This window comes from Camelus dromedarius, chromosome 3 (genome assembly GCF_036321535.1).
Source record: "Camelus dromedarius isolate mCamDro1 chromosome 3, mCamDro1.pat, whole genome shotgun sequence".
NCBI lineage: Eukaryota > Metazoa > Chordata > Mammalia > Artiodactyla > Camelidae > Camelus > Camelus dromedarius.
Genome location: NC_087438.1, coordinates 85,258,901 through 85,285,825, shown reverse-complemented (window position 1 = coordinate 85,285,825; position 26,925 = coordinate 85,258,901). Strand labels below are relative to the sequence as shown.

The 26,925-nt window shown below is 35.7% G+C and overlaps 1 protein-coding gene across 8 annotated transcripts in view; it reads left to right on the top strand.

Moving 5' to 3' along the window:
* The window catches only part of CEP120 (centrosomal protein 120), a 157,521-nt gene extending 133,766 nt beyond the window's left edge, over positions 1-23,755 (top strand). For all 8 annotated transcript variants that reach the window (XM_064483571.1, XM_064483538.1, XM_031448907.2 and 5 more), the window contains 3 exons: positions 5,485-5,583; positions 17,943-18,088; positions 21,929-23,755. In XM_064483571.1, the coding sequence (XP_064339641.1) occupies positions 5,485-5,583; positions 17,943-18,088; positions 21,929-22,163 (480 nt within the window). In that variant the 3' untranslated portion in view covers positions 22,164-23,755. The remainder of the gene's footprint in view (positions 1-5,484; positions 5,584-17,942; positions 18,089-21,928) is intronic.
* The last annotated feature ends 3,170 nt before the right edge of the window (positions 23,756-26,925 follow it).

The following is a 26,925-nucleotide window of genomic DNA, read 5'->3' as shown; positions in this document are numbered from 1 at the left end:
CTGCTTCCTGGTACCCTTTTGTAATCCCTCCTACCCAGTAGAGTTAGGGGCTTCTTGCTGCTGCTGATCACTAGACTGCCTCACCATATCCTCTTTGGCATTTCTGGTCTTGCATTATCTGTATAACTAGTTTCCTGTATTAAATTACCTCTGGCTTCCTGGCAGGATGCCGACTGATACAATTGGTTTTTCAGTTTCCAGCAAGGATGTATCCTATTTATGTTACCATGCTAACTGCCATTATGAATGATTCACAAATGTGCAGGATAGAGTCACATAAGTAGTGAGTTACAAAAGGAGACAAGAACTTACCCAAATACTTAGAGTGAAAGACAAACAATAACAGATACCATCTAACCTTTTCTTACTATATACCATGAATGCAAAGGGAAAACAAAGTCAATTCTGCTGAAATCAACACATTAAGTATAACAAAGAAATGAGATTGGATGTGGAACCTAAAGAATAGGTGAAACTTTAAACAGGTAAATCTATGGGTAAGGCTATTCCAACAAGAGATACTGAACAGCAGTATGAAGATGAAAAAGTCTGTTGCATATCTGGATAATTACTTGAATAGAAACTAGAGTTTAATCATTATAGGAGTACAGTTGACCCTTGAACAGCATGAGTTTGAACTGCAAGGATCCACTTTTACACGGATTTTTTTCAGTAAATACGTACTGTAGTACTACATGTGGAACCACAGGATACCAAAGGCCAACTGTCAAGTTATATGCAGATTTTTGACTGCACAGAGGGTTAGCGCATGTTACCCCCTCATTGTGCAAATGTCAGCTGTAGTTTTAAAAGACATATAAGCCTGATAAGAAAGCTGGAAATAAAGGTAATTTTCAGCCAGATGGGGGAACTGTTTGCTTAAAGAATTCATATTTCATCTGGTAAGAAAAGTCAGGGATGACTGTCAAGTTTAGAAGACTGGCTTAGAAGGGTTGTTAATAGAAATGAATTTTGATGAACTTTTTGGGGAGGTGGAAATTGTAGGGAATTCTGATTTTAGACATAATACATTTGAGATGCTAATGGAATAATCTAAGCAGTTAAAAATGAGAAAATACAGACATACAGATTTGGGAGTCATTTGAGTAAAGTAACAGCTCTGGAGGTAGATGTAATTACTTAAGGAGTGTTTAGGAAGGACACCGATAATAAAACTTAGGGGGAAAGTTTAGCTTTGAGAACGAGCAAGAGTTAGAGAAGGAGGCTAAAAAGATTTAGAGAAGTAATTTAAAAAAACAGCCTAGTGTTGTGTCCAGAAGAAAAGGAGTCTCAAGGATGAGTGTGTGAAAGCAATCCCGCATGAGGGAAATGTCAAGAATGGCTGAGGAAAGACCGTGTGCTTGACAGTTAAGAGGTCACTGATTTTTAAGAAGCCAAGTTGCAGAAGGCTAGAGGAGAAGAAAACAAGAAGAGATGTATGTAGCCCAAGGCTCTGAAACTCTTGAGAAAAGCTTATTTAGAGGTAGGAAAATCAGAGTATTTTTAGATTGAGGATAAGGAATTAACTGCTAGAAGAAACTGAAACTTTAAGTGAGGAGGGGATGGTCAAAGAATAGATATAAATTTTAGTCCTCGACAGAACTATTAAAGAAGCAAAAAGGGTGAATATAAAGAAAGTTTGGAAACAAGAATAAGAGTGTGGTTTAAAAAAATGAGTTGTAAAGGGTATTAACTGGGTTTCTTTTAATGTTTCTGAATTCATGGACTACTTCTGCAGCTTTTCAAAAGCCAAGCTATTTTTGGTTCCTCTTCTTACCCCCATATCTATGTAATTGCAAAGTCTTGTTGATTCTGCTTCTTACATATTTGGACCATTCCTTCAGTCTCCATTTTTGGCTGCCTTATTTCTCTACCAATGACCTTGAATCCAGCTGCACATTTCCCAACCCTTTTGATTAAAACAAGTTTTAAAGCATTTTTTCTTTTATAAATACAAAATGTGTGGCATATTAGAGCTTTTTGAGATATTCAGACAATAACCTCATCAGTTCTTACAAGCTCCATTAAGTAGGTGTCAGGAGTATTTCCACTTTACTTTGGGGAAATTCAGGGCCAAATATCTCAAAATTGTAACAGAATGTGATCATGTTCATCTTTTCTGAATATATACTAGATAATATCCACTATAGAAATAAATTGTAAGTGATTTAAAAAATTCTTTTAAGTACACTTCTACCAAAAGGATGAAAATCACCAAACATTAAGAGTATAAACAGTACCATGAACTTGTGGAAAAAAATAAAGCATAACTGAACTACCTCTATATTAGCTCTAACACATTCATCCAGTATATTTATATGCCTAGTAAAAGGCTTTTCAGCTGTTCTGAAAATTTTTTGTAAGTTTTTTTGGAGCCAGAAGAGGGCAGAATCTTATTTCTTAAGTAATAAAGACATAGAAGCACAAAAAGGAAGACTTAAGTGGAAAAAAATACCTGATTTAGTCTAACCTCTGATTATGTGTGACTGAGAGCTTTTTTCTTTTCTGATTACTCATTCTCTTCAATATAATACAAATATTCCCATTTTTTTTCACTGAAATGATCTAAAAATAAGTTAACATTAAGATATAGTTTTACCAGATAGAATTCTTCATTCTCTTTATTATGTGAATAAGTTTATGATTTGCTTTCAGCTCAAAGTGACTTTTAGATGGCTTAAAGATAGCTGGGAATTAAAAAGCATAAAATAGGCAAAACATTGTAATCTAGTAGGGCATACAGAGGATTAGATAGAAACTGAAATTTGTGTATTTAAGAACATTTGGCAAGTAGCTACTGTGCCGACCCATGTCTTAGGGCAAAGGGGAAAATGAGAAAAAAGAAAAGAGTAAGAGGAAAAGTACATTATCTTTTCGGATCTTTTAATGAGTTTGTAATATGACTGGGGAAATGGCTCATAGAACCTTAAATGACCATGAATAATCAAATACCAGGGAGTGGACTAGCAACTCTTTGCAATTCAGAAAGGAGAAATCATTTGGTGTCCAGAATACAGTAGTTTTAAGACAGCTCCATGTAGAGGAAGAATTTGATCTGAACCTGAAGTTTTAAAGTAAGCAGTGAAGAAAAGAAAGAATTGATAGGCTCAGGAAGTAACTTGGATAAGGAGGTGGGTGTAGGGGACCCAAACCTGGTGGTTGGAGTAGAGGGTTTCCTGTTGAGGAATACCAAGAAAGCAGGTTAAGCAAGTGGGATGGAAATTTTATTTCAGACTGCCTCCAAACCGAGGCAGAGGAGATCAGGCTCAATATTGGAGGCAAGTAGTAGATGTTGTAGGGTATTTTTTAGTAGAGAATAGATTGATATGATAGTGGTTTGCAAGATTTGTAGGTAGAATACATCTGAGGCTGAGGAGACAAGAGAAGACAAGACGAGCCTGAGCTTAGCAAATGGCAGTCAGAATGTAAAAGAATCAAACTTGAAAAATAGTTCAGGGGAGAAATCTTGAATTCCTTGGGACAGATTGGAACTGCAGAATAGATTAGAGGCAAACACAATGCCATACCTCCACTACAGAATTAGAGCTGTGGTGTATCAAGGATAGAAACAGGGTAACTAAGAACCAGTGAAAGTCTGTGCTTGCTGTGCCTCTGAATTGACTCTGGGTCTTGCGCCAAGGTTGCATTTCAAGAGTCTATAACTTGGCTTATAAGAATACATAAATAATGCAATTAAAGGCTTCCCCTAGTCTCTTATCTACTCACAAAAAGGGCTCTTAATGTGAGGTCTCTGAATGCCCTGAAATTATGTCAAAACTTTGGTTGTGTACACTTTTCTGAGAACTGGGTCCATATACTTCTGTAGAATCAAAGAAGCATCTGTATCCTTAAAAAAAAGTTAGGAATCACTGATTTGGTACTTGGGATGAATAAGAAAAATGATATTATGTGTCTCAGATTTGTTAGCTACCGTTTCTTTGTTAAGAATAAAAAATTTACATGTATTGATTATACATGATTGACATTACTGTGAATAACTAGGCAAATATGAATTATTTTGGTAATCATGGCAAAATTGATACGTCCAACCCAGCTTTTCCTGATGGAGTCTGTCTGGTGGGTATAAGCGATCTCTTTAGGTTCATCTGTCCTAACCCTCATCCGGGGGCTTCTCCCGGATACTCAACCTTCTCCAAAACCCAGGGACACGATATCACTTTTATAGTTGAATACTACTTTTATCTCAGTTAAAAAACAGATTTTTGCTCTTCCTCTGACATATGTCCTCTTGTTAAATTACACAGTAATATGTATAAATCTTTGGGGCATAAGTGGGAGAGATCATCTTTAATAATCTCAGAGTATTATTCAACTTAAGATGTATGAGTCTAGTTGTGAAATGTCAACACATTTAAATCCAAGCACTAGGGATTTGTAAAGCAGGAAAGACCTTAACTCCATGAAGTCATATATTACTGCAGAGAATGTTCTGGTCTTTTGTGAAAGGATTTTGGCAATCTGCTTTTCCTTTCATTTCATTTTCTTCTTGAGTTTTCTGAAGTTTGAATTTTTGGCTAGTGTCTTGGGTTTTATTTTTCTGCAAAACATCAGGAGTTTTGTGTACGGGAAAAACTAGACTTGATATAAAAATATTACACTGGTTAACAGTATTTTACTATAATTCAGGCATATTATTACCTTATCATTTAAATAGTAAAACTGTCTGTTGGCTACATGAATTTGTTTGGTACTTGGTTTGAAACAGAGAGTACATTCCAAAATATAGCCAAGTTGGCTTCAGTTCATGCACAACAGATTGCCTGCTGCAAGTATAAATAACCATATTTTTTTAATTGAATCTCTTTCGTGTTTTTCTTTATATATTTGAGGAAAAATAGAAAATAAAAGTTAGTTGAGTGTTATTAGGAAAATTATTTTTTCTTCCTCTTGGGTTTATTTTACCATTCTTAAAATATTTTTGACTTTGTACTCTTTCTTAGTAAACTGCTTTCTGATAAAAACATTTCACTGTTTTCAGTATTCTATGATTTTTGCCAAAATAGACTTATAGAAGTATCTCTACTAGCTCTCATCATTGTAAGACAAAATTCCACGTAATGACAGGCTTCCAAAAGGAATAATTTGGTTTCTAAGATTGAGAGTGTCAGCTAAACTGGAATGCTAACAGAACTGCTTTTTGTAAAAAATGAATGTATTTTTCACTCTATGATCTTTATGTAATATGTATTTTTAAAATACATTTATAGCAACTGTCTGGAGGTTAAGACTGATTCAGTTCCTTTTAGTATGGGCTGTAAGGCAGTAAAAATACAACTATATTTTAAACAAGAAAATGTTCACGTGCCATAATATTTACAGTAAATTATATAACAGTTTTAGATGATGTCGTATGTTACACTATATAAACTCTTTTCTTAAGCCAGACTCTCTGTATATATTATCTTTCAGTGATTGTACACAGTGGTATAGTGTTTCACTTGATATGATTTTAATCACTGTTAGGTTGAACTTGAAAGAAAGTTGGAATCTGCAACTAAGTCTAAACTGCATTACAAGCAGCAGTGGGGACGAGCTTTGAAAGAACTTGCCAGACTTAAACAGGTATGTAGTTTATAGCTGATGATGGATTATTCTTTTTATGTCCTTTTCCCTTGATTCTTTACATGTGTGCATATTTGGCAGTATCTGTTATATTCAGCTGTCTGCGTTTGAAGCTTCAGTGCTACATTTGAGATTAGGGGCTTTTTAAAAAAATGTTACATATTAGATCCTCCTTTTCTTAATTAAAAACTGAAACTTCTAGGTCCTTTTTTTAAATTGCCAATTATCCTCTACACAGGAAATTGGGAATAATTTCTTTTACTTTCACTTATAAAACTACCATTCTTTTTCCTTTAGTATTAATTTCCTTCCATCAGGAGTGCGTTTTGGGGGAGGAACTTAAGAACGTATTTTAAATGTTATTCCTGGAAAGACACAGTAATCTATTCATTGAGAAAGGAATCACAGGGTATTTTTGCATAATTTTTCAAGAACTTAAAAGTGTTAGGTAAGAAGAATTCAGGAAACTACTAAGTTTTTTTTTTTTTTTTCTTCCTGCTGTTTAGTAACAAATGCTGTTAGCTTCATAAGGAATTAATCTTCATTTGGGCTCTTAATTTCTTCAAATGATTAAGATCAAATAAAACATGAATAAGATTTTTATTTTGAATCTCATGTATTTGACCTAAAACTTTTAAGGATCACTCGTGGTTAGTTTATTCTAAGTTTTGCTTTTCTTAAATGTATCTGTTGTGTCCTGAGTGAAGTTTGGTCCATAGCGTCTTTCAGATCTGTATTTTTTTTTAATGTCTCCAAAAACTTCAAATGCTATTAGACAATCTTTGTGGTATTGTACTAAATGCTCACCGCATTCATAGAGGAGTACGTACTGGACTGCATGAGACTAAATAGTGCCGTCTGCCTTAACATAGCTTGTAGATGAATTGAGATGTAAGCTTAAGCATAAAATACTACACACAGTGAATAAGTTTTATAAATGTTCATAAAGACTAAGGATAGATGAGTGAATAAGGGCCTCCTGTGTTCAAGGCACTACCTTAGATTTATAGAAGTAGAACAGGTCTTTGCCTTTAAAGGGAGCTTGCAGTTTGGAGTACTCAGGAGGGGGAAGTGTATCTATTTGATAGAACTTAGAGAAAGTGTCTTAGAAGAGGAGGTACTTGAGATGGACCTCTGGAGAACTGGTTGTGATTTAGGAAAGTAATGGGGAAACTGTTGTAAATACAATGAGTAGAATGATTCTGGTGGAGAGGCATGAATTCAGAAAGTATAGATTCTCCTTGGAGAACAGAGGAGGTCCCATTTTAGAAGTCATTTCAGGAAATAAGGACCAGAACTTGAGTGGTAGCAGTGTTTTAAAAGAACTGGTTTTGAAGGGATAGACTGGGATTTCAAAATTGTAGAAGAGATAAACAAGATTACACTGTATAGCACAGGGAAATATACACAAAATGTTATGGTAACTCACAGAGAAAAAAATGTGACAATGAGTGTGTATATGTCCATGAATGACTGAAAAATTGTGCTGAACACTGGAATTTGATGCAACATTGTAAAATGATTATAAATCAATAAAAAATGTTAAAAAAATAAAATAAAATAAAATAACTGGTTTTGGTAGATTTTATACAGTGCAATGTACCTGATCAGAATGCAGAGTGGGATGTCAAAGGTTCAAGCCTTAGTGTATGGAAAGAGAGTTTTCCAGCATTGGAAATACAGTTATTAAGACCAAGAGCTGACTGGGGCATGGGAAGGAGATAGGACTTACACATTTTAACATTTTGATTTTTACAGAAGGAAATTCAGTGAGCAGTTAAGAAATATGGATTGATGTTGGAAGGATAATTGGGCTTAATTAAAAACAGATGAAGGGAATCCTTTGCAGTGGTGATAATTGAAGCTGTGGCAGATAGAATGTAGAAATGTTTTAAGGAGGAGGAAAGAAAGCTGATAAAGGAAATGGCACCTAGCGAGAAAGAGGATAATTACAACGGTACTGACAGAGCAGCCAGCGGTAACTGAAGGCTTACTGCGTGCCAGGCATTGTGCTGAGCCTTTCGTATCTTTTCATTTAATCCCAACCAAGATCCCCGTATAGCAGGTATTATTTCCATTAATGAAAGAAACTGAGACTTGAAGTTAAGTTGATCACGTATGATCACACAGTACTAAGTGACAGAATAGAGCTAGGATTGGAATTACTTGACCAGAGTCCAGGCTGAGCCTCTTCCCCTTTATAATCTTATGGTTTAATTCCATGGAAGCCAAATAATGAAAGAATTTCAAAGAGAAGCCATGGAAGACTTCAGAGATTTCTGACTGAGTACTGAAGCAGAAGTCATGACTTGGCCTATGGTAGGAAGGAAAATGCCATCACTGACTGTTAGATAGAGTGGCTCTGGCAATGAGAATTAAAGTGACTTTGAAAAAGAAGCTAATATAAAGTCATGATGCCAAAATATTTAGGTTATCTATAGTACCATAGGGAGGCGTCCCCGTGGAATTAGGAGCAAGCAAGTCATGTGATGAGAGTGGCTGCTAAAAATAATGGGATACAAATTCTATCAGAGGCAGCATACACATAGTTGAGAACACAGCCTGGGAGTCAAGAGGGCTGGATTGAATCTTGGCGCTACCTCTTAGCTACCTCTGCGACTTGGGAAATACCAGTTTCTCTGATTAGTCTCATCTTTTGTACAACGAAAAGTCTTTTCTCACAGGTTTTTCTGAGAATTAAATGAGTAGTCTGTAAAGCATTTAATACAGATTTTGGTACATAGTGTGTGCTCAGTAAATGTAACCATTGTTAAAAGGACATAAGCCATAAAGCTATTGTGTAGTGTTCTTGGTTTTGGTCAATGGGAACCTAATTAGATGGTAGCTTTGGATATTGATGAACAGAACAAATAGTGGAAGGATTTGTGACTGACTAGCTGTTTCAGGAAACAATAGAACACCAACAATAATTTGAAAATGTTTAAATGTAGAGATTAGGAGGATGTTGTTATATAATAATAGTGGTAGGGAAGTGGGATTTCGTAAAGTTTCAGTAATAATAGTAGTTAGTATTTGGATGGTATTTTAATAGATGTTCTGTAGAATCTGATAGAAGGAAAAAACCTATATAAGGGCTAAATGTGCAGATGTGCAATAGTGTCATTACGTGAATTTCCTGAAGTTGGGGTGTAAAGAGATGAGACTGCATTGAGTGTGAAGAAACATCTATAATTATTTGTTCATTCCTTCAGCAGGCACTTATTATACACAGCCTACCACGTACGTCCCTAGCAGATGCCAGGTGCTCTAAATGCATTTCTCTCCCTCAGGGAGCTTACAGTTCAGCTGGGAGGGCTGATATTTAGCAAGAATATGGCAGAGTGGTAAGAAATGCAAATGAAGTTAGCAAATTAAGAGAAAACAGCTATTAGAAAATCAAGATAGTGGGGTTATCATTGTATTTTGTCACTCATAGCTAAGGAAGAAATGGTTTAAAAAAATGTTTTAAGCATCAGTATTAGATCTGAAATCATTCTAGCTTTAAAATAGTAAATAGGGAAGAAGTGGAGGACAGTGCCTGCCATTGAAGAAGTGTATGCAACTTATGAAAGATAAGAGACTAATGCAATGGTAATTAATCATAAGGCATTACCAGAATCAGTAATGAAAAGCTGGAAAACTGTTAGCTGTTGATAAGGGCATGTCTTCTGGAGAAATGAGTAATTAATTATTGAAACATAATTTCATTATCATTGTCATGTTTCTTATTAAGAGATATCCAGGCAAGAACTTAATTACTTTAAGTAAGTTGATTTTTAAGTTTCGTTCATATGTGTATATTGACAGATAACATTGTTTTCACTGTTTGAGGTGGTTTTTTAATGTAAGAAGATAAGAAAACAGTGTTCTAAATAGACTCCCCTCAGTTCATGGACCGAGAGGTAGACTCTTTTAAAAGGAGATTCAGTGTAAAAGGCTCCCTCCCAGCAAAGCGCCCCTCCTTCGTAACACATGCGTCCTCATACATCCACTTTTGCTATCTTCTGAATATTTCCATTTAATCCATTATTTTCTGCTTACTCTCTTTTCCTGTTTTTTTTCTACCCTCTTGCCTAAAAACCATTGGCAAAGTAATTTTAGCTACTTGTGCCTCATAACAGAGACGCTATCACGAAAGTTCAGATGCCTCCTTTGTCTTGTTACTGTAATTGTACTAAGAAAACATAGTGTTAAATCACTGGTTCAACTCCAAACTTCTGCTTCATGAAAGAAAATAGTCTCATTCCTTCATGAGTGCAGTAATCTTCAGTACAGACCACTTCTATTCCTTATCCCACACACTTTCTGCTTTAGAAACAACACTGTAAACAAATTTCAAGGTCACTGGGAATCACTGATGTTCTACAGACCACATTTGAGATGCAACACTTTAGGAAGTGTAACAGACTTTGGGATTACCGTACGGAATTGTGCTCTGCCACTAACTGCTCTTGGAGGATGAAAATTAATAAACGTTATCAAATAGGCACAATTCGTATGTGTAAAGTTACTTCAGTTTTTTTCCTAAAACTTTTTTTATTCAAAACACATTTATTGTGTTCAACTATAAAACTGGAATCTTCTGTCTACTTTTGTTCAGAGGATTGTTTGTGCAACTTCTTGTTTAAATTGGATTAGTACCATGTTAATTTTACATTGCCTCTGGTGAATAGCCACGGGGCTATAATCTCTGCCAGTAATTTGTCACGGCAAAATCCTCTGGAGGGCCATACAAAACATTTGTGTAGTACGGATTAGACGGGGACGGCCATATCTTAGATTGTTAATAAATGTTAATGACAAAACCCAGCTGGGAAAGCTTGGAAATAAGACCTAATGCTCAGCGCCTATTGCCAAAAGAATGTTTAAACAGAGATTTCCATTACTCACAGGTGACCTAGTGTAGTCAATTTGTGAATTAAAAAATCATAATCTTCCAATTATTTAGAAAAAATCTTTTCTTCTGATTCACAACCATAAAAGCCTGTGTTTCCAAGTTGTAAACTATTTTTGTTCTTTGGTAACTGGGTAGGCGACAGCTGTGAAATCTAAGTAAGTACAGCACAAAATGGGTCCTAATCTAGAAGACAAGTGATACCCCTACGTTCTGGATTTGGTATCTCTGGTATGATGTGTAACACTGACTTTAAAAAAAAAGAGTTCTAGTTGTTAGACATGTAAGAGGTAAGTTAGTTTGCTTTTTTTTCCAATCTCCAAGTTAAGATGATCACTTTACTCCTGTGTTCTAAATACCGTAGTTACTTAAAAACACTTCTTGATACATTAGAATATAGTTATGTAAGAAGAATAACAGCCACCACTTTTTAAAAATAAATGAAGCATTGTTAACAGGTATGAATTTGTTGTTGTAGGAAATTTAACATTTTTATCATGTCAGATATATTAAAAGTAGGTACGTTTGTTCATGGGACAGGAAACAGAACTAGGATTTTGGGTAGGATGTGGGTCCCTTACCATATTTGTGCACAGTAGATCTGTTTAAAATTAAGCTGATATATTTAGTTAAAACAACACAGACTTCATTGGCTGACATTAGCCCTATCTTGTCCAGCCTCCTGCTTATCCACTCAGAGTAATTAATTTGATTAATTTATAAGTAATTTAGCCAAGGATGGGGTATAAATCTTTGTTTAAGAAAACAGTTGGAGGTCCAAGTCTTGGTTAAAAACTGTGTCTTGAAACCATCCAGGCCCTCCTACTGACTTGTCAGCTCTGGGTTATTTTCAGAAAACTTGACTTGAGTTCCTTAGTTTAGTTGTAAGTTTTTTCCCACAGACTTCCATGGCGTGTGTGAGTGGGAGAGTAAGTAGTGGCCACGTTTTAGCCGCTGTTTAGTCTAGTGTATGTGTGTTTACATCTCCTCTTGGGATTTATAGGCAGCCAAGGCAAAATAGAGATTATACTTACTTGATTGAGGAGCCTTTAACCCAAGCACCTGGCAGCAGAGAGGATTTCTTCCTCTAACCTCTAATTTTTGTGTGTGCATGTGTGATTATTATTAATGCTGTGTACTTGATTAAAAATTCAAGGCATTTAAAGGCTTTTCTTGTGTTTTAGAATTAAAGTGTTTCAACTTTTATAAAGTTACAGTTTTACAAAGTAACCTAAAATTTAATAATTGACCTTTTTTTTTCCTGCTTGCAATTATATTTGCTTAGTGTAAAAAAATCCAAATTTTGGAGCATCATAACATAGAAAATAAAAATCACCAAAAACCTTAAACCTTATCACCTCTTCAAGCAGAGATAACAGTTGACTGTATTTTTATCTGGATGTCTTTTTCTTTCTTTTTAAATGAAATATATCATACATTCAATATATCATATATTTCAAAGAGGGAAAAAAAGGATTTTTATGCACCTCAACCCCCACCTTTTAGTTTAAGAAACAGGATTAGTGTTCTCTGTGCCCTTTCTTACCTGCATCCTCTCCATAGGTAACCACTTTGCTGAATTTGTTATTTATCATTCCTTTGCTTTTCTTCATAATGTTATAAGATATATTTAAAATATTGGTAAACAACACTGTTCACTTTTGTTTTTAAACTATGCATGAAAATATTCTCTTTGAATCATTCTTCTGTGACTACCTTGTGTGATTCAAAGTTGTTTTTGTGACTTAGCTATTCTGATGCAGATAGCTAGAGTTTATTTTTATTGCTTTATAAAAATGAGTATTCTCAGTTTTCTTACAATAAGACAACACTGAAAATTTTTTTTTTAACATGTAAGAGTTTCTCTAGTGTTTGTATCTAAAAGTAGAGCTTCTGGTAATAGGGTTCCCTCATTTCTGCTTCACTTTCCAAAGTGGTTGCGTGAATCTGCAGTTCTCAAGAGTGGTATATAATTGTTGTTATTCTTCACACATGTGTCACATGTGTAATGCTTGGCTGTTATCAGACGTATTAGTTTTTTCCAGTGTGGTGGGTCTGAAATAGTATCACTGTGTGGCTTAAGTTTTCATTTCCCTGACTATTGACTTCGAGCATCTTTTTCTTTGTTTATTAGACTTTTATGTCTTTACTGTGGAATGCCTTTTTATGTCTTTTGCTCAATAGAAATAAATCAACAGGTAAACCAGATTTTGGAGTCACCAGACACAGAGTTAGAAATAACTACTACCACTGTGTTCTAGAAAATAGGTGATACGATGGAGAAATGTGCGAGGAAAGTGGAATCTTTTCAATCATACAGACATATGGAACTGAAAAAGTATTATTACAAATGAAATGTAAGAATTCAGTGGATGAATTAACAGCAGAACCAGGGATGTGTGAACTGAAGACAAGCCAATAAAAAGTATCCAAGCTGGAAGAGAAAAAAGGATAGAAGATACAACAAAGAACATAAGTACAACACAGGATAAGGGTATATGAGAGCGACTACCTCTGGTGTGAGCACAGACCCCTGCGTTAGTTTGGGCGGCTCGTGAACTACAGAAATTTATTTTTCACTTTTCTGGAGGTTGGACGTCTGGGATCCAAGTGTACAAAGGGTCAGGCTCTGTCTGATGAGGGCCTGCTTCCCAGGTCATAAATGGCCATCTCTCTGCTGTGCCATCACATAGAAGGGTGGCCAGGGGAGCCTTAATAATAGTGCTGATTTAAAACAGCCAAAAAGCAAAGAAAATCTTAAAAGCCATGGAGGGTAGAGGGAGACATTGCCTTCATAGGAGCAACAATGAGACTGACAGATGAACTTTAAATAAACAAACAAAGGAATTCATAAGACTGCAGAATAACATCCTTAAAGTACTGAAAGAAAATAACTGCCAGCCTAAAATTCTGTACCCAGTGAAAATGCCCTTCACAAAATGACATGAGACTCTTCAGACTAACAAAAACTGGGAGAAAACAATAATCCCAACATATTGAATTTAAAATGTATAGAGAATTAAAATTCATGACAAAAATAACAGTACAAAAGAGATGACGGGATAAATAGGGTTAAAATGTTAAAAGTGTTGCATTATCCGTGAGGTTGTAAAAGTCCTAATTTATATTATTTCTAAAAGAGTAAGAATGAGTAACAAGCTGAAAGAAGGGGAAAATGGAATGACAAAATATTAGATTCATCTTGAAAAGGACAAAAGAAGAGAAACAATACAAAATAGATGGAACAAGCAGACAATAGTAGCAGGTAAAAATTTAAACCCATATAGTATGTTACCAATTGCTTTAAATATAGATAAAAACTAAGTATTGTCATTAAAAACAATCAATTAACAACTGAATTAAACAATAGCATGCTACTTAGATAGATATAAGGATGCCGTAAATATAAAGATACAGAATGGCTGAATTTAAAAAGAGGAAAAAGTATATAATACCTTAATATTAACTCAAAGAATGAACGTTCAACAGTACTTAAGACTTTACAGCAAGAGGCTTACTGTAGTTAAAGATTTGAGTTTTTATAATCAAAAGGGTCAGTCACCTGGAAGATGACAACAGTTGTACATTTGTGTGTACCCGGTAACAGCCACAAATTTATATAAAGCAAAAATCTATAGAACTAAAAGGAGAAATAGAAAAATTCATAATAATGGTTTATTTTACTGTAATTCTCCTGGGACCTGCTAGAGCAAATCAACAACAGAAAATGAAGATTTAGAAGAGCTAGATATTGTCACCATCGGTGTGCACAGAAGGATACTTAAAAAAGTCCAGGATTCAAATCGTTCTCTACGCACTGGAACATTTAGCCGAATTGCTCATATGTCAAACTGAACAACAATTTTGAACAAATTTCAGGAAGTTGTAATTCAGAATATGTTCTCTGACCACAGTGAAACTAAGCTAGAAGTTACTAATAAAAAGAGATAATCAACGTTCACAATATTGAAAATAGTACACTTCTTAATAACCCATGGCTAAACTGGAGACCACAAGTGAATTTGAACTGAATAATTAAAACCTATCAAGACATGAGCTTTAATGAAAGCAGTCCTTACGGAAGTTTTTAACCTCAAGTTCACTTGGAAAATAAGAAAAGCATAAAAATCTATTCTCTAAATATCCCTGTCAAGTAGTCAGTAAACGAATAGGAAATTAGGAGGAAGGAAATAATCAACATGAATAAATGAATTATGGGGAAACTGAAAAACAAAGTCAGCGAAGTTGGAGTGTTTAAGGAAACAGAACTTACAAAGCTTACACAGAAACATGATAGTAGTCTTACAACTACTAGAGAAATAGAATCTGTAATGAAGTCTTCACCGAAAGAAGGCTCCAGACCCAAATGGCTTCACATAACAATTTTAATAAATATTTTAGAAATAACACTAATGTTACACAAACAGTTTCAGAAACTAGGAAGAGAGAATACGTCTGACTTCTTTAAAAATGAGACCAGCGTAACCTTGATCCTAAAATCTGACAGAGAAGTTATAAGAAAATTAATTGGCTAGTCAGTCTCATGAATATAGATATAAAACTTGTAAGCATCACAACGAAGTTTATTAAACAGGGGAAGTTGGCTATTTACCACCTTAAAAAATAAAGGAGGAAAAAAAATCAAGTGATCAAAAGTGCAGAAGTCAGTACCCATTTATAATAACAATACTTAGCCAACTAAGAATGTAGGGGACATTTCTTAATCTAATAAAGGATACTTACATAGAATCTATGACAAATCTTAAAGTTTTTCCCGAGATGAGAACAAGAGAAGGATGCCATCTATTACCATTTCTTAAAAACTTTGTTACCAGTGAAACAGGCCAAAAGAAAGGGTGTTATCAGTTGGAAAGGGAAAAATAAAACTGTCATCATTTACAGATGACAATTGTTTTATACTTAGAAAACCAAAAAGTATCTACAGATGACCTATGAGAATTAATAAGTGATATTAACTAAGAATTAATAAGTTTTTTGCTGGAAACAAAATCAGAATATACATAGCATTTTTAATTCTCTAGAGACAATTAAACGAAAAAATTTACACCCTGCCATTTGCAATAGCATTTAAAAACTTGAAATACCTAGGCACACTATTCAAAGAAAAATGCTACTCTTAATATATAGGGAAGTATAAAATTAAAGAAGATCTGAACAAATGGAGAGGTAAACTGTGTTCAGTGATTGAATAATCAATATTGTAAAGATAATAGTTTTGGACAAATTGAACTGTAGATTCAGCATAATCCTAATTCCAGCAGGCCTTTTCTTTTTCAACCCTTGAAATTCAGATTTATATGAAAATACAGAAATCAAGAATAACTGAATTTTGAAGATAGAAGACTTCTACTATCAGATATCCAGAGCTATTGTTACAAGAGTTCCAGTAATTAAGACAGTCAAGTTTAATGCAAGGCTTGAGAATCCAGAAATAAACTCATACATAAGAGGACAGAGGTATGACAGTGAACACAGCCCAGGCAGTGGGGGGAAAGATTGTTTTCCAGTAAATATTGCTAGTAAATTGGTAACTCTATATGGGTTAAAAATTGTAATTCTCTATGGATAGAAAAAGAAACTTGATCTCAGCATGCATAGAACCAATTGCATATGAATTTTTGATCTAAATGAAGCTTCAAGGGGTAACATAAAGTAGTATCTTCAAGACTGAGGCAGCAAAAATTTCCCTAAATTGGACATAGAGAGCACTACCCAGTAAAGAACAGAAAGCTAAATTTGGATCATATTAAAATTAAGTTAAAAACACCTTTAAAGGAGTTAGAACACAAGACGAAGACACATGGAAAATATTTACAATTTGAATAATTAACACAGGACCTACCCAGTATATATAAAGAACTACAAACATATCAATAAGGAAAGACGAATGGCCAAGGAGAGCAAAGGGCCAAATGGCTGACCAAGAACTTTACAAAGAAGAATACCATTTAAAGTATTAAAACAAGTTCAGCCTCATCAGTATTTGAAAAAATTGCAAAATAAAATCATGAAATATCACTACTAACCTATCAGAATGGTTTAAATGGGAAAAAAATGGTATTACCAAGTACTGACAAGAATATCGAGCACCGGAATGGTTATAAATCATCACTACTACTTTGAAAACTGTCTGACAATATTTACTAATACTGAAATTCTCATACCCTATGACCAAGCAGTTTGAATCGTAGGTATATACTCAATAGAAGTGCACACAGATAAGTGCAAAAAGGCACGTACAACAATGGTCACATCAGCTCTGCAGTACAAAACTGGAAACTAACCCAAATGTCCCTCAGCAGGGGAATGAAGAAACCATGCAATCATCCAGTGGAATGCGACACAGTAATGTGAATCATCAACTACACACACTGCAAAATAACCTGAAAAGCTATGTGAAAGGAGCCAGACATAAAGTAATGTACACTGCACCGTTCCATTTATATAAACTTCAAAGCAGTGAAAACTTACTGGTGCTGTTAGAAATTAGAATAGTAATTATCTTTACTAAAGATGAATGGTTAGTGACAAGGAAAGAAACATGGGGGACTTCTGGGGTTGTGATAATCTTGTGTGTCTTGATCTGGCTGGTGGTTATGTGAGTAGTTCACTTTGTGAAAGTTGATCAAAATGTACATTTATAAATATTTGGCAGTTTTCTGTTATCATTCATTGTTTTCTTTTTAAAAAAAGATGACATTACCTATTGATCTGGCTCTCCCATTTTGGGGTTCTGTCCTAGAGAAAGAAAAGCTCTTGTCCCTAAAGAAATATGTAGAAAGATTTATAAACTGTTAGGTGAGAGGATGTTTTATTGTAGCATTGTTTGTACCAAAATGTCTGTTTTTGAGAGAGTGGTTGAATAAATTATGGAATATCCATTCTGTGTAGTGTTACATATTTATATTAAAGAAATTTTATCATGTACATAGATTTTTGTGTGAGCCTGGAGGGAAGAGTAGAAAAGATACATTATTACCTGAGGTAGGAGTGGGGTTAGTTACTAGTGCAGGGCCAAGTATTGAATTTTTCTTGGTACCTCTTTGTATAATTTGTATTTTGTATAGTTTACCATTTCTTTGTATAATTTTAATTTCTTAGATAATTTTGTATAATTAACCATTTCTTCGATGCTGCTCTTACCATTGGTCCTGTGGCAACTCATTGTGTTGACAGCAGACTCTTTCTTGCCTTTAACTTGTTACCGTATGATATTCAGCTAACCTCCGTCCTGACTGGACCATGAATGTTTACGGCTTATAACAGGAAGGAAAGTCATGGAGTTTTTAAAGACAACCTGGGCATTTCTAGATAAGATGCGACTCACAAAATCTGCAGTGTGTGGCAGTATCACGGTTACTGTCTAACAGGATTAGAATCACAAGTCACAGTCATAGAAATATATTTATTCCTAACATTAGAAATCTGGCTTGTTTCTTTCAAGCGAGAGCAAGAAAGTCAAATGGCTCGTCTCAAAAAACAGCAAGAAGAATTGGAACAAATGAGACTACGTTACCTGGCTGCTGAGGAAAAAGACACAGTAAAAACTGAGCGACAAGAATTGTTGGATATAAGAAACGAACTGAACAGGTATAATAGCTTAAAAAATTATTTTTGTTTTCTCCATACAAAAACTAAAGTTTAAATAGGACAACTTTTTAATTGGTCATTGGTCCAGGAAAAGTACATCAGGCCTTTCAAGAATAGGGTACATCGTGTGTAAAACGTAGCTGACCTGTGTGATACGAAGTCTTTGCCAAAGACCATTACACTCACATTTTTTGCCATGAGTGTAGCTGTATCAAATCTATTCAGCTTTTTTGTTTCCACTCATAACATTAGTAAAGTTTATTCTTGTGTGACAATTTCAGGATTATTGTTACTATTTCAAGGTAACTGATTATCCTGAATCTTTAATTATATAAAGTACAAGAAATTTCAAATAGTTATATTATTAATGTAAATAAAAGAATAGCTCTTAATTATTGCCCTTACTGTGTGTCAGGAACTATTTTAAATGTCTCATATGCCTGTCTCCACTGTTTTTGATCTTCAAAGCAACGTTTTGAGGAAGATATTATCCCCATTTAGAGATGAGGAAACCAGGGATTAAAGAGATTTAAGCACCCTTTCCAAGGTCACACAGCTAGTAAATGAAGGAGCCAGAGCTCAGACCTGATTGCAGAGGTTGCGTTTTTAACTGCTAGGCAACACTGGGCTCCTCTGTAGTGTCATGTCCGTCTTAGGAACAATGTCACAAGTATCTCACGTTAGGAGAATAATCACTAGGAAGCAGTCTAAGAAAAAAATTACTGTCTTATTTTGGAGCGGAGTTTACAGGAAGACTTTTTAACTTAGTTTATCAAGAGACTAGTATTTTTGCTGCAGCAAATCATACTGTCTTAGCTGAGGCTGGCATAACAAAATGCCATAGGGTGGGCTTAAACAACAGAAATTTATTTTCTCACAGTTTTGGACGCTAAATGTTCAAGATCCAAGTGGAAGCATGGTTAGTTTCTGGTGGGGACTCTCTTCCTGGCTTGTAGACAGTCAGCTTCCCACTGAATCCTCGCCGTGGGGGGAGAGAGAGCAAGCTCTCCTGTGTCTCTTCTAATAAGGACCCTAATCTCATCCCGAGGTCCCTGCTAGCATCTCCCAAAGGCCCACCTCCAGGTACCATCACACTGAGGGCTAGAGCTTCAGTGTATGAATTTTGGGAAGACACCACTCAGTGCGTATCTCATAGATTTGACAAAACATCCCACGATACAGCCCTGTATAAACTGGGAAAGTTCAGTCACCATATTTGGTGGATTTGGAGCTGAATTACACAACTGCATTTAGAACATTTACGTATAAATGTCAGTTGGAAAAGGTCGAGGTCTACAGTGCATATACTACAGGGCACAATTCACACTATTATTCTTACTCTCTTTTTATTCAGCAAGTATTTATTTGGTGTCTACTATGTCATAGACTTGAAAGATGTTACAAATTAATTATAACATGCCCCTTGCCTTCCAATATTTTGCTGTAATATATAGCACATGTTTGCTTTTAGTTTAGCAAATACCTGTTAAGCCCCTGCTGTTTGCTAAGCACTGTTTTGGTGGTTTAAATGAAGATAGCCATCCACCTATCAAATGTGTAGGTCATGCAAAATTGAATCTTATTATTAGTATCTTAATAAATTAAGATTTAGGGAAGACTGAAACCAACAAGATTACATATATTAGAAACAAAAGCAGAGTTTTCTCTATAAATTATAAAAAACATTTCTTAAGTGATAGAGAAGACATAATAAAGCAGTTGAAGTGAAGAAGCCTAGGAGGATTTAAGTGGCGACTAAGAACGGAGTGGCAAAGAGCCGGTGCAGCTGGGGACAGTCATAGAAAGAGGGTCCAACACTCACTGTGGTAAAGCCACCTCTGGGTTCTTACCAGTGTGCAACGGACTTCAAGGGAAATCAGCTACCTAGAGAGCTCCCAAAGGAAGGGGACCAAAAAGTGTTCAGGAGAGTGAGAGATATTGACCTTGTGAAGAACTCTTGGGCAAAGTATGAGAAAGCTCTCTTCAAATATCTAGAGGGCTGCCATTTAATAGCCTCTTGAACAGAATCATAGCCAGTTATTGGAAAGTATAAAGACACATACTGAGTTCAATAATAAAAAGGAACTTTCTAAGAGGGCAGTTCTACAAAGCAGTAGGTTCCCAGCGACACAAAGCTGGGCGAGTGGAGTCCACACGTGGTGTTTCAAGGAAGTCAGGTTTCCTTTGATAACTTTATGGGCTTCAGCTACAGTGTTCTCAAATCCTGTTGTGATCACGAATGATGATTTGCATTTTAGTAAGAATTCTCAGGGATACTCAGTTGGGTAAAAATTTCATTTATCATAACATGCATAAACAGATGCACAGGGAAATGGTTGGACTTCCTGGTACAGTTTGGCATGGTGTGTCCTTATTCTACCTAGAGGACACCTCTTCCTCCAAGAAAGCTGTAAGAATTGGAGAGGGAGAAACTACCATCCAGTAATCTTATCTTACTCCTCCCCGTGAATTGCTCAATTTTACCGGTATCCCATTAATCACTTGATTTCCACCCCAGTCCCAAAGCTCAGGGCCCTCACTAGGCTTTTTTTTCTTAGAACAGATGGAGTTTTTGGTGTCTTTCTTGGACTGCATACTTCAGTTTCCTATTCTTTTGTGGGAAATCTTAGGAATCCAAGTGTCAGAGAGTCATCTGAACAAACACAACTGTGTCCTACCAGTCAGCCTGCACCTTTTCTGGGGCCCAGAGCTCCTTGTCGGTCAGGGCAGGACACTCACCTGCTGGCTCTTCCCCCCTCTCCCGCATGCCACGTGTAAATTCAGAAGTGGATTTGGTTCTTGTTGGCTTACTTACTGTGAAGACCACCTAAAAGCAGGGGCTTAGACTCAGCTGCTTTTTATCTTACTTACAAAGGCAAAATTTTGGAGTTGTTACAAATTATTTTTGTAGCCAGTTATATAGAGGAGTATAAAGTTAGTTATGTCTCAGTTGTACATTCCAAATTAAATGAAAACCTACTCCACGTCCAAACTTGGTCCACTGACTAAGTGATGGTAACGCCAAGTATACTCCCCATTTTCAAGGCAGTCTGATTAATGATATTCCATTGGAAATGCCCAAACCCCAGACTGGCATCTGCTCCCCTTTCTTCATCTCCTAGATAAGATCGTCATAAACGTAACTTGAAGCTATCAATACAAACTCTTAAAATGTACATGAGCTTTGAACCAGGCATTCATAGCTGTAGAATTTCACTTTCTATGAATAATTAGTGACAAAACTTCACAATAACAGAAAATAATCTTTCTGATGCTCTGCAGTATCCCTAAAACCTAGCACTGCTTGGTACAAATACTTGTGGAATTAATTTAGAAAAAAATTTTATGTTCAAAAAACAACAAAGGTTTAATAACAACCTAAAGATCAATAATAAAGGATGATTAAATAATGGTATATTCCAAATGATGGAATGTAATGAAGCCACGTAATGAACACTTAATGTTATAGGAAAACATTAATAAGTGATACACATATAGCATTGCATATATATCACTAACTTTTTAGAAAAATATGTTTAAAATACATGCATTTTTTTTTAATTGAAAAGAAATACAAAACAACTATTACTCAGATTGATTATCTCTGGTAAGGTTATAATTATTTGCTTCTACACATTTCCAAAATTTCTACAGTTTTCATTTCTACAGTTAGTTCTGTGTGTGCTAACTGGCTAGCCAAGTGGTTTTTGTTTTGTTCCTGCAACTATTACTAAAAACATTTTACCATTAAATCATTTTGTTTTTAAGTGGTGTTGTTAACCAGAAACCCAAACAGTGATTGTTGCCTGCTAGAGTAGCATTTGTTCTTGACTTTCTCAGGTTAAGGCAACAAGAAGAAAAACAGTACCAGGATTCCAGAGAGATTGCGAGTGGAAAAACGGACGGCCCACATGGCAGTACACTGGAAGAAGGCTCGGATGATTATTTGACTCGCCTCATAGAAGAAAGGGATACTTTGATGAGGACGGGTGTGTATAATCACGAGGATCGAATAATAAGTGAACTCGACCGACAGATCAGAGAGGTTTTGGCAAAAAAAAATGCCAGTAATTAATAACATTTGGAAAATCTTTACAGAGACTCCAGTTCTAAATTTTGATTTAATTGTAAAACCCTCAAAAGAAGGGAAAATGGATATTTTAAAAAGCAATTTAATTTTTTTATAAGCAAACTTTTTTTATGTTACTGTATAGTATTTATTTGATTTTATTTACTTTATGCTACCTCTCCACTCTGGTTTATTGTAACTGCATTTTATCTACTCATTTTAAATGACTTTTTCAGAGTTTCTCAGAATTTATAATTTCATGGCTAACTTTCAAAACAGCTTTTCACTAAATTCGCTCTCAGAGAAATGATTTAAGTAATTTCCAGTTACATAATTTTTTATGTTCAGCCAGAAGAGTATATGTTGCACTTTAAAAATGCTGTCCTGTTCATTTGAATATAGATATCTTAAAAGTTGAGACCATTTGTAAATGGTATGTGAATTACATCAGTAAAAATCACTTTTTAACTCATAACATTTGCAGGTGACACGTTTGAAAACAGAAAGCGGGATCAGTGCAGAGAAGCCATATGTGATCTATTCAGTGACAAATTAGTCATTTATTTAAATAGTTACTAGAGTTTAAATTTGTTTCAACAACTGTTGACTTTTCAAATTTTTAGTGCACTCTTAATTTTTAGGAATATGAAGTAATAGCTTAATAAGGTCTTTTCTGTCAGTTTCCTGCTCAAGCTTACATTGTTTTCTTTTGTTGAAAATAGAAGTTTCATTTTCCAGTAATTGTTATACAAGTTGTTAACTCAAACCCTCTGTAATATAACTTGGAAACAGATGCATAAACGCTTTAGCTAAGAAAGTAGAGTGATGGAAACGTGCTATTTTTTACTCCCCCTAATTTTAATCAGTCTTACAAAAAGTACCAGAGATTAAGTCATTGGATTCATGTAGTGCCATGACAGTATATACATTTTTAAGAATTCCTGTACATCATATTCTTCAAAGGCAACATTTGCCCTCAAAGCAACATTTTCCACCTCATTTTACAGGGTAATGAAAAGCTTTATGCTTTTAGATGAGTCCTGAAATGTATGTAGTTTAAAATTTCTTATTCCCAAATGTAATACCTTTGTCTGTAGTTCAGGAAGTACATGCTGTTTACTGATAGCTGCTACAAAGGCAGAACAGGCTGTGCGGTAACACTGAACTTCCTGCTGTGTTCAAGGAGACGTACTTCTTGTTTGGGAAATTAAAAAGGCCCTACACACTTCATACTTTTTTCCCCCTTGTTAACAAGTATTAATCTAAACACAACCCAGCAGTAAAGAGAGAAATTACTGAATGAGGGAATAATGAATATGTGAATTTTAGCAGGAATATGGATTATTAATTATGGCTAGACATTTTCTCTCACTGATTTCTGTGCCACATGAATGGATTCTTTTTGTTTCAGAAGCTCTCGGGTAAAATGTGCCTTCAATTGCACTGTGTGCTGCGTGTGACTGTTTTCAAACACTAGAGGGGGCCTTAGATTTAAAGAAACAAAAAGGACGTTTCTAAAATGGATGTGTGGTTTGCCGTCTGTAAAGTTATCTTTTGGCTGTGTATTTTAACAAATAAAAAGCCTAACTGTGTGCATATTTGAGTTTGAGTAGTCTGCTACTTTTGTTTCAAACAGACTGGGCAAGTGCCTGGCACTTCCTGTATCAGGTTGCTTTGTAGTTTTGATTTTTAAGTGCTTACACTGCAGATACTTAGATTCTATGTCCTAAAATTGACTGGGAGAGTCTAAAATTTTAACACCTTTTTGTGGTTCTTCAGCAGCAGCTCTTTCATTCGTAAATGGCATTTAATGTATTTACACCGATTTGTTCTACTAAATGATCATCAGTGCTTGGGAGTTGATTGTGACTACAGCAGATGAATGAATGAGCGAGTGAGCGTGCAAGTAGGTGAGCGAGTACTAAGTCTCCCCAGAACAGTATGTAACCGCAGACCTTTCGTCAAATATTTAAATGTGAAAAGAAGTTTACCTTTAAAATGTTTGTGATTCCTTCTCAGGAAGAAAGTCTAGTTTCCATGTCTGTGGCTTACACATAACTGCATGGGAGGTGTAGCTGTCTTCCACGTATATGTGGGGCCACGTCTGTATAAATTAAATTTGAAGGGTCCCTTTATAGGTATATCCCAGTGACTTCTATCCAAACCAGGGGTCCTGCTGTGTCCAGAAGATGTGGGAGTTTTGAGTACGATTTAAGGACGCATCAAGGCGCTGCACAAACCACCCTAGCGTACCTAGACTGGTCTGACCGGATGACTCGTCCACTTACTGCTCTGTCCAGCTACTGCGCAGCCCGAGTCTGACTTCTCAGCGTGCCTGTCCTCGGCCACCTCAGAATGGAATGACCTGGTTCTCAGTCTGTAAGAAGGGTCCTCTGGTAGCTAGCTGACATAGACTTTTAAAATTCGGCCTCTCACTACCAATCTGTCTGGCTTGAATACATAATTATTTTTACTGATATAATTCACATACCATACAATTCACCATTTCAAAGTATGGAATTCAGTGGTTTTTAGTATATTCACATGGTTATGCAATCATCACCACTATTTAATACCGAAACATTTTCATCATCCCCCGAAGAACCCCGGTATGTTAGCAGTCATGCCCCCACGCTCCCTCCCCCCAGCCCAGCCCTGGCAACCCCTCATCTACTTTCTGTCTCTGTGGATTTGCCTATTCATTTCATACAAATGAAATTTCAAATTTGATATTTAAAATTGGAAACCTGAAGTATTTTTCTATGCCTAGTTTCTATGGTATAGAGCATTCTATCAGATGGTCAATGATACAGAGATGGAGAAGGCCAAAATAAGGGTATAACATTCATCAGTCAGTTAATGTAGCTCCACTGTTCCATCATCTATTACCTAGTAAAGCAGTGACCAGAAATAGTGAAAGGTAGCTAATGTTCTGCTGTAACACCTCCTGAGTGCTGCTGTGGTGCTGGAAATGCATTACCAATCCAAGGCTTGTGTCATGCCACCGGTATCTTATCAAAATTGTACACTTTCTCACATGATTTATAGAGCAGGGATAATGAGAATCATGGTTAACTAGAATATAAGGTCCATGAGGACAGAGGTTAGGTCTGTCTTACTTTCTGCCATATGTCAGGGCTAAAAAAAAATAGTGATGGCCACATGTAGGCACTCAATTTTTGCTGCATCCATGAAGAAATAAATGAAAAAAAATTGTGTATGGTCTGCCAGTCAAAATAGACATAAAAATTGATGGGGGAAGGGAACTAGCTCTATGGTAGAGCACATGGTTAGCATGCCCAAGTCCTGGGTTCAATCCCCAGCACCTCCACTTAAAAAAAAAAAGAATGCCAAAAAAAATAATAATGATGATGATGCTGGGAAATGAAGTGCTGACAAAATAGGCCCTCCTGGCTTCACTGCTCAGGCGTTATTGAAACTGAGGGGTTTGCTCTGTTGGATTTTTTTCTTTTTTAAGTACGTTTCAAATGCATTGAGACAAAATGTAGGAGGTTACCTGGCAGAGGGGGTGCAAGAGTGGGGAGTTGACTAGGCAGAGTTTCTGTTTAAGATGATGATAATGGAAACACAGAACTGTGAATATATTTAATGCTACTGAAGTGGACACTTTAAAATAGTTAACATTTTATGTATATTTTACCACAAGTTTTTAAACTGTTTCAGATCTGCATACCCAGGGTTTAAACACTGAAAGTGTTTTGTACATGATCTCCTGGCAAGCCATTTTTGAAGATACTACCTTCTTTTTAATTGTAGGAATGGGTCAGATACTTCATTTTATGTCTGTAGCACCTTTGTTAGCAAAATCTGAAATTAGTGAAAATGAATGGCTACTTTTTCATCCCAACTTCTAAGGGTAAATTGGAGCATCCTTGAAACTTGGAATTATAATGCCTTCATGCTTTATAAAATTAAGGTCTATTAATCCTTTCTAAAAAGAAAAATGGCAACAAAATACTGGTTATTTAATTGAGCAGATTAGTCCACACCATGGACATAAAAGTGAGTGGTAATTTTTCACAATGGATTCCTAGTTCCCTAAATTAGACTTAGTATCTTTTTGTTGGAGGTAGTCTTATTGCTGGTTCATGGTCTTCTTACCTGATGAAGTGGTTTGGGTGGGAGTGCTGAACAGTCTGAGTGGATAATTTTTAATACACTATGACTTGAAAATTCAAATCTGTCTTCCCTATTTGTGTTTGGGCAACCGGGACAAAGGCCTCGGAGCCCAGACTTTGCAGCCTGCTCTAGAGCACAACCGTGCATCTCCTACCCGGTGGGCCCTCTGCTTCTGTGACTAGGCAGAGGAACATGTAATTCCTCCATCTTTTTGTAAATGTGGAAATACAGATGGAATTGTTAAAGCACCTACATTTTTCACTGAAACCAAAAGAACACAAGTGCTCACTGACTTTGTTATATAACCTCTATTTGGCATCAAATTAGAATCCACCATTGTTAGGAATGTAACCGTAGAAAGGCTGCTCTATACTTAAATCTCATTTTATTTGCTTCTCTGGGGGTTGTCTTCATGTTTTCATTAGAAATGTTTTTACAGATGGAGGCTCTTCAGATATAAAGTTGCTGAAACAGAGACTCAGAAGTTTAGCTTTCAAATTGAAAGGGGGTGGAAATCTGTTTAGAAAGATGAATTTATAGATAAATAATTTACTGACTCTGATACATTAATGTACAATAATCCCTAGAGGCTTTTAAAGATGTAGTCATTATATTCTTAGGGTTTCAA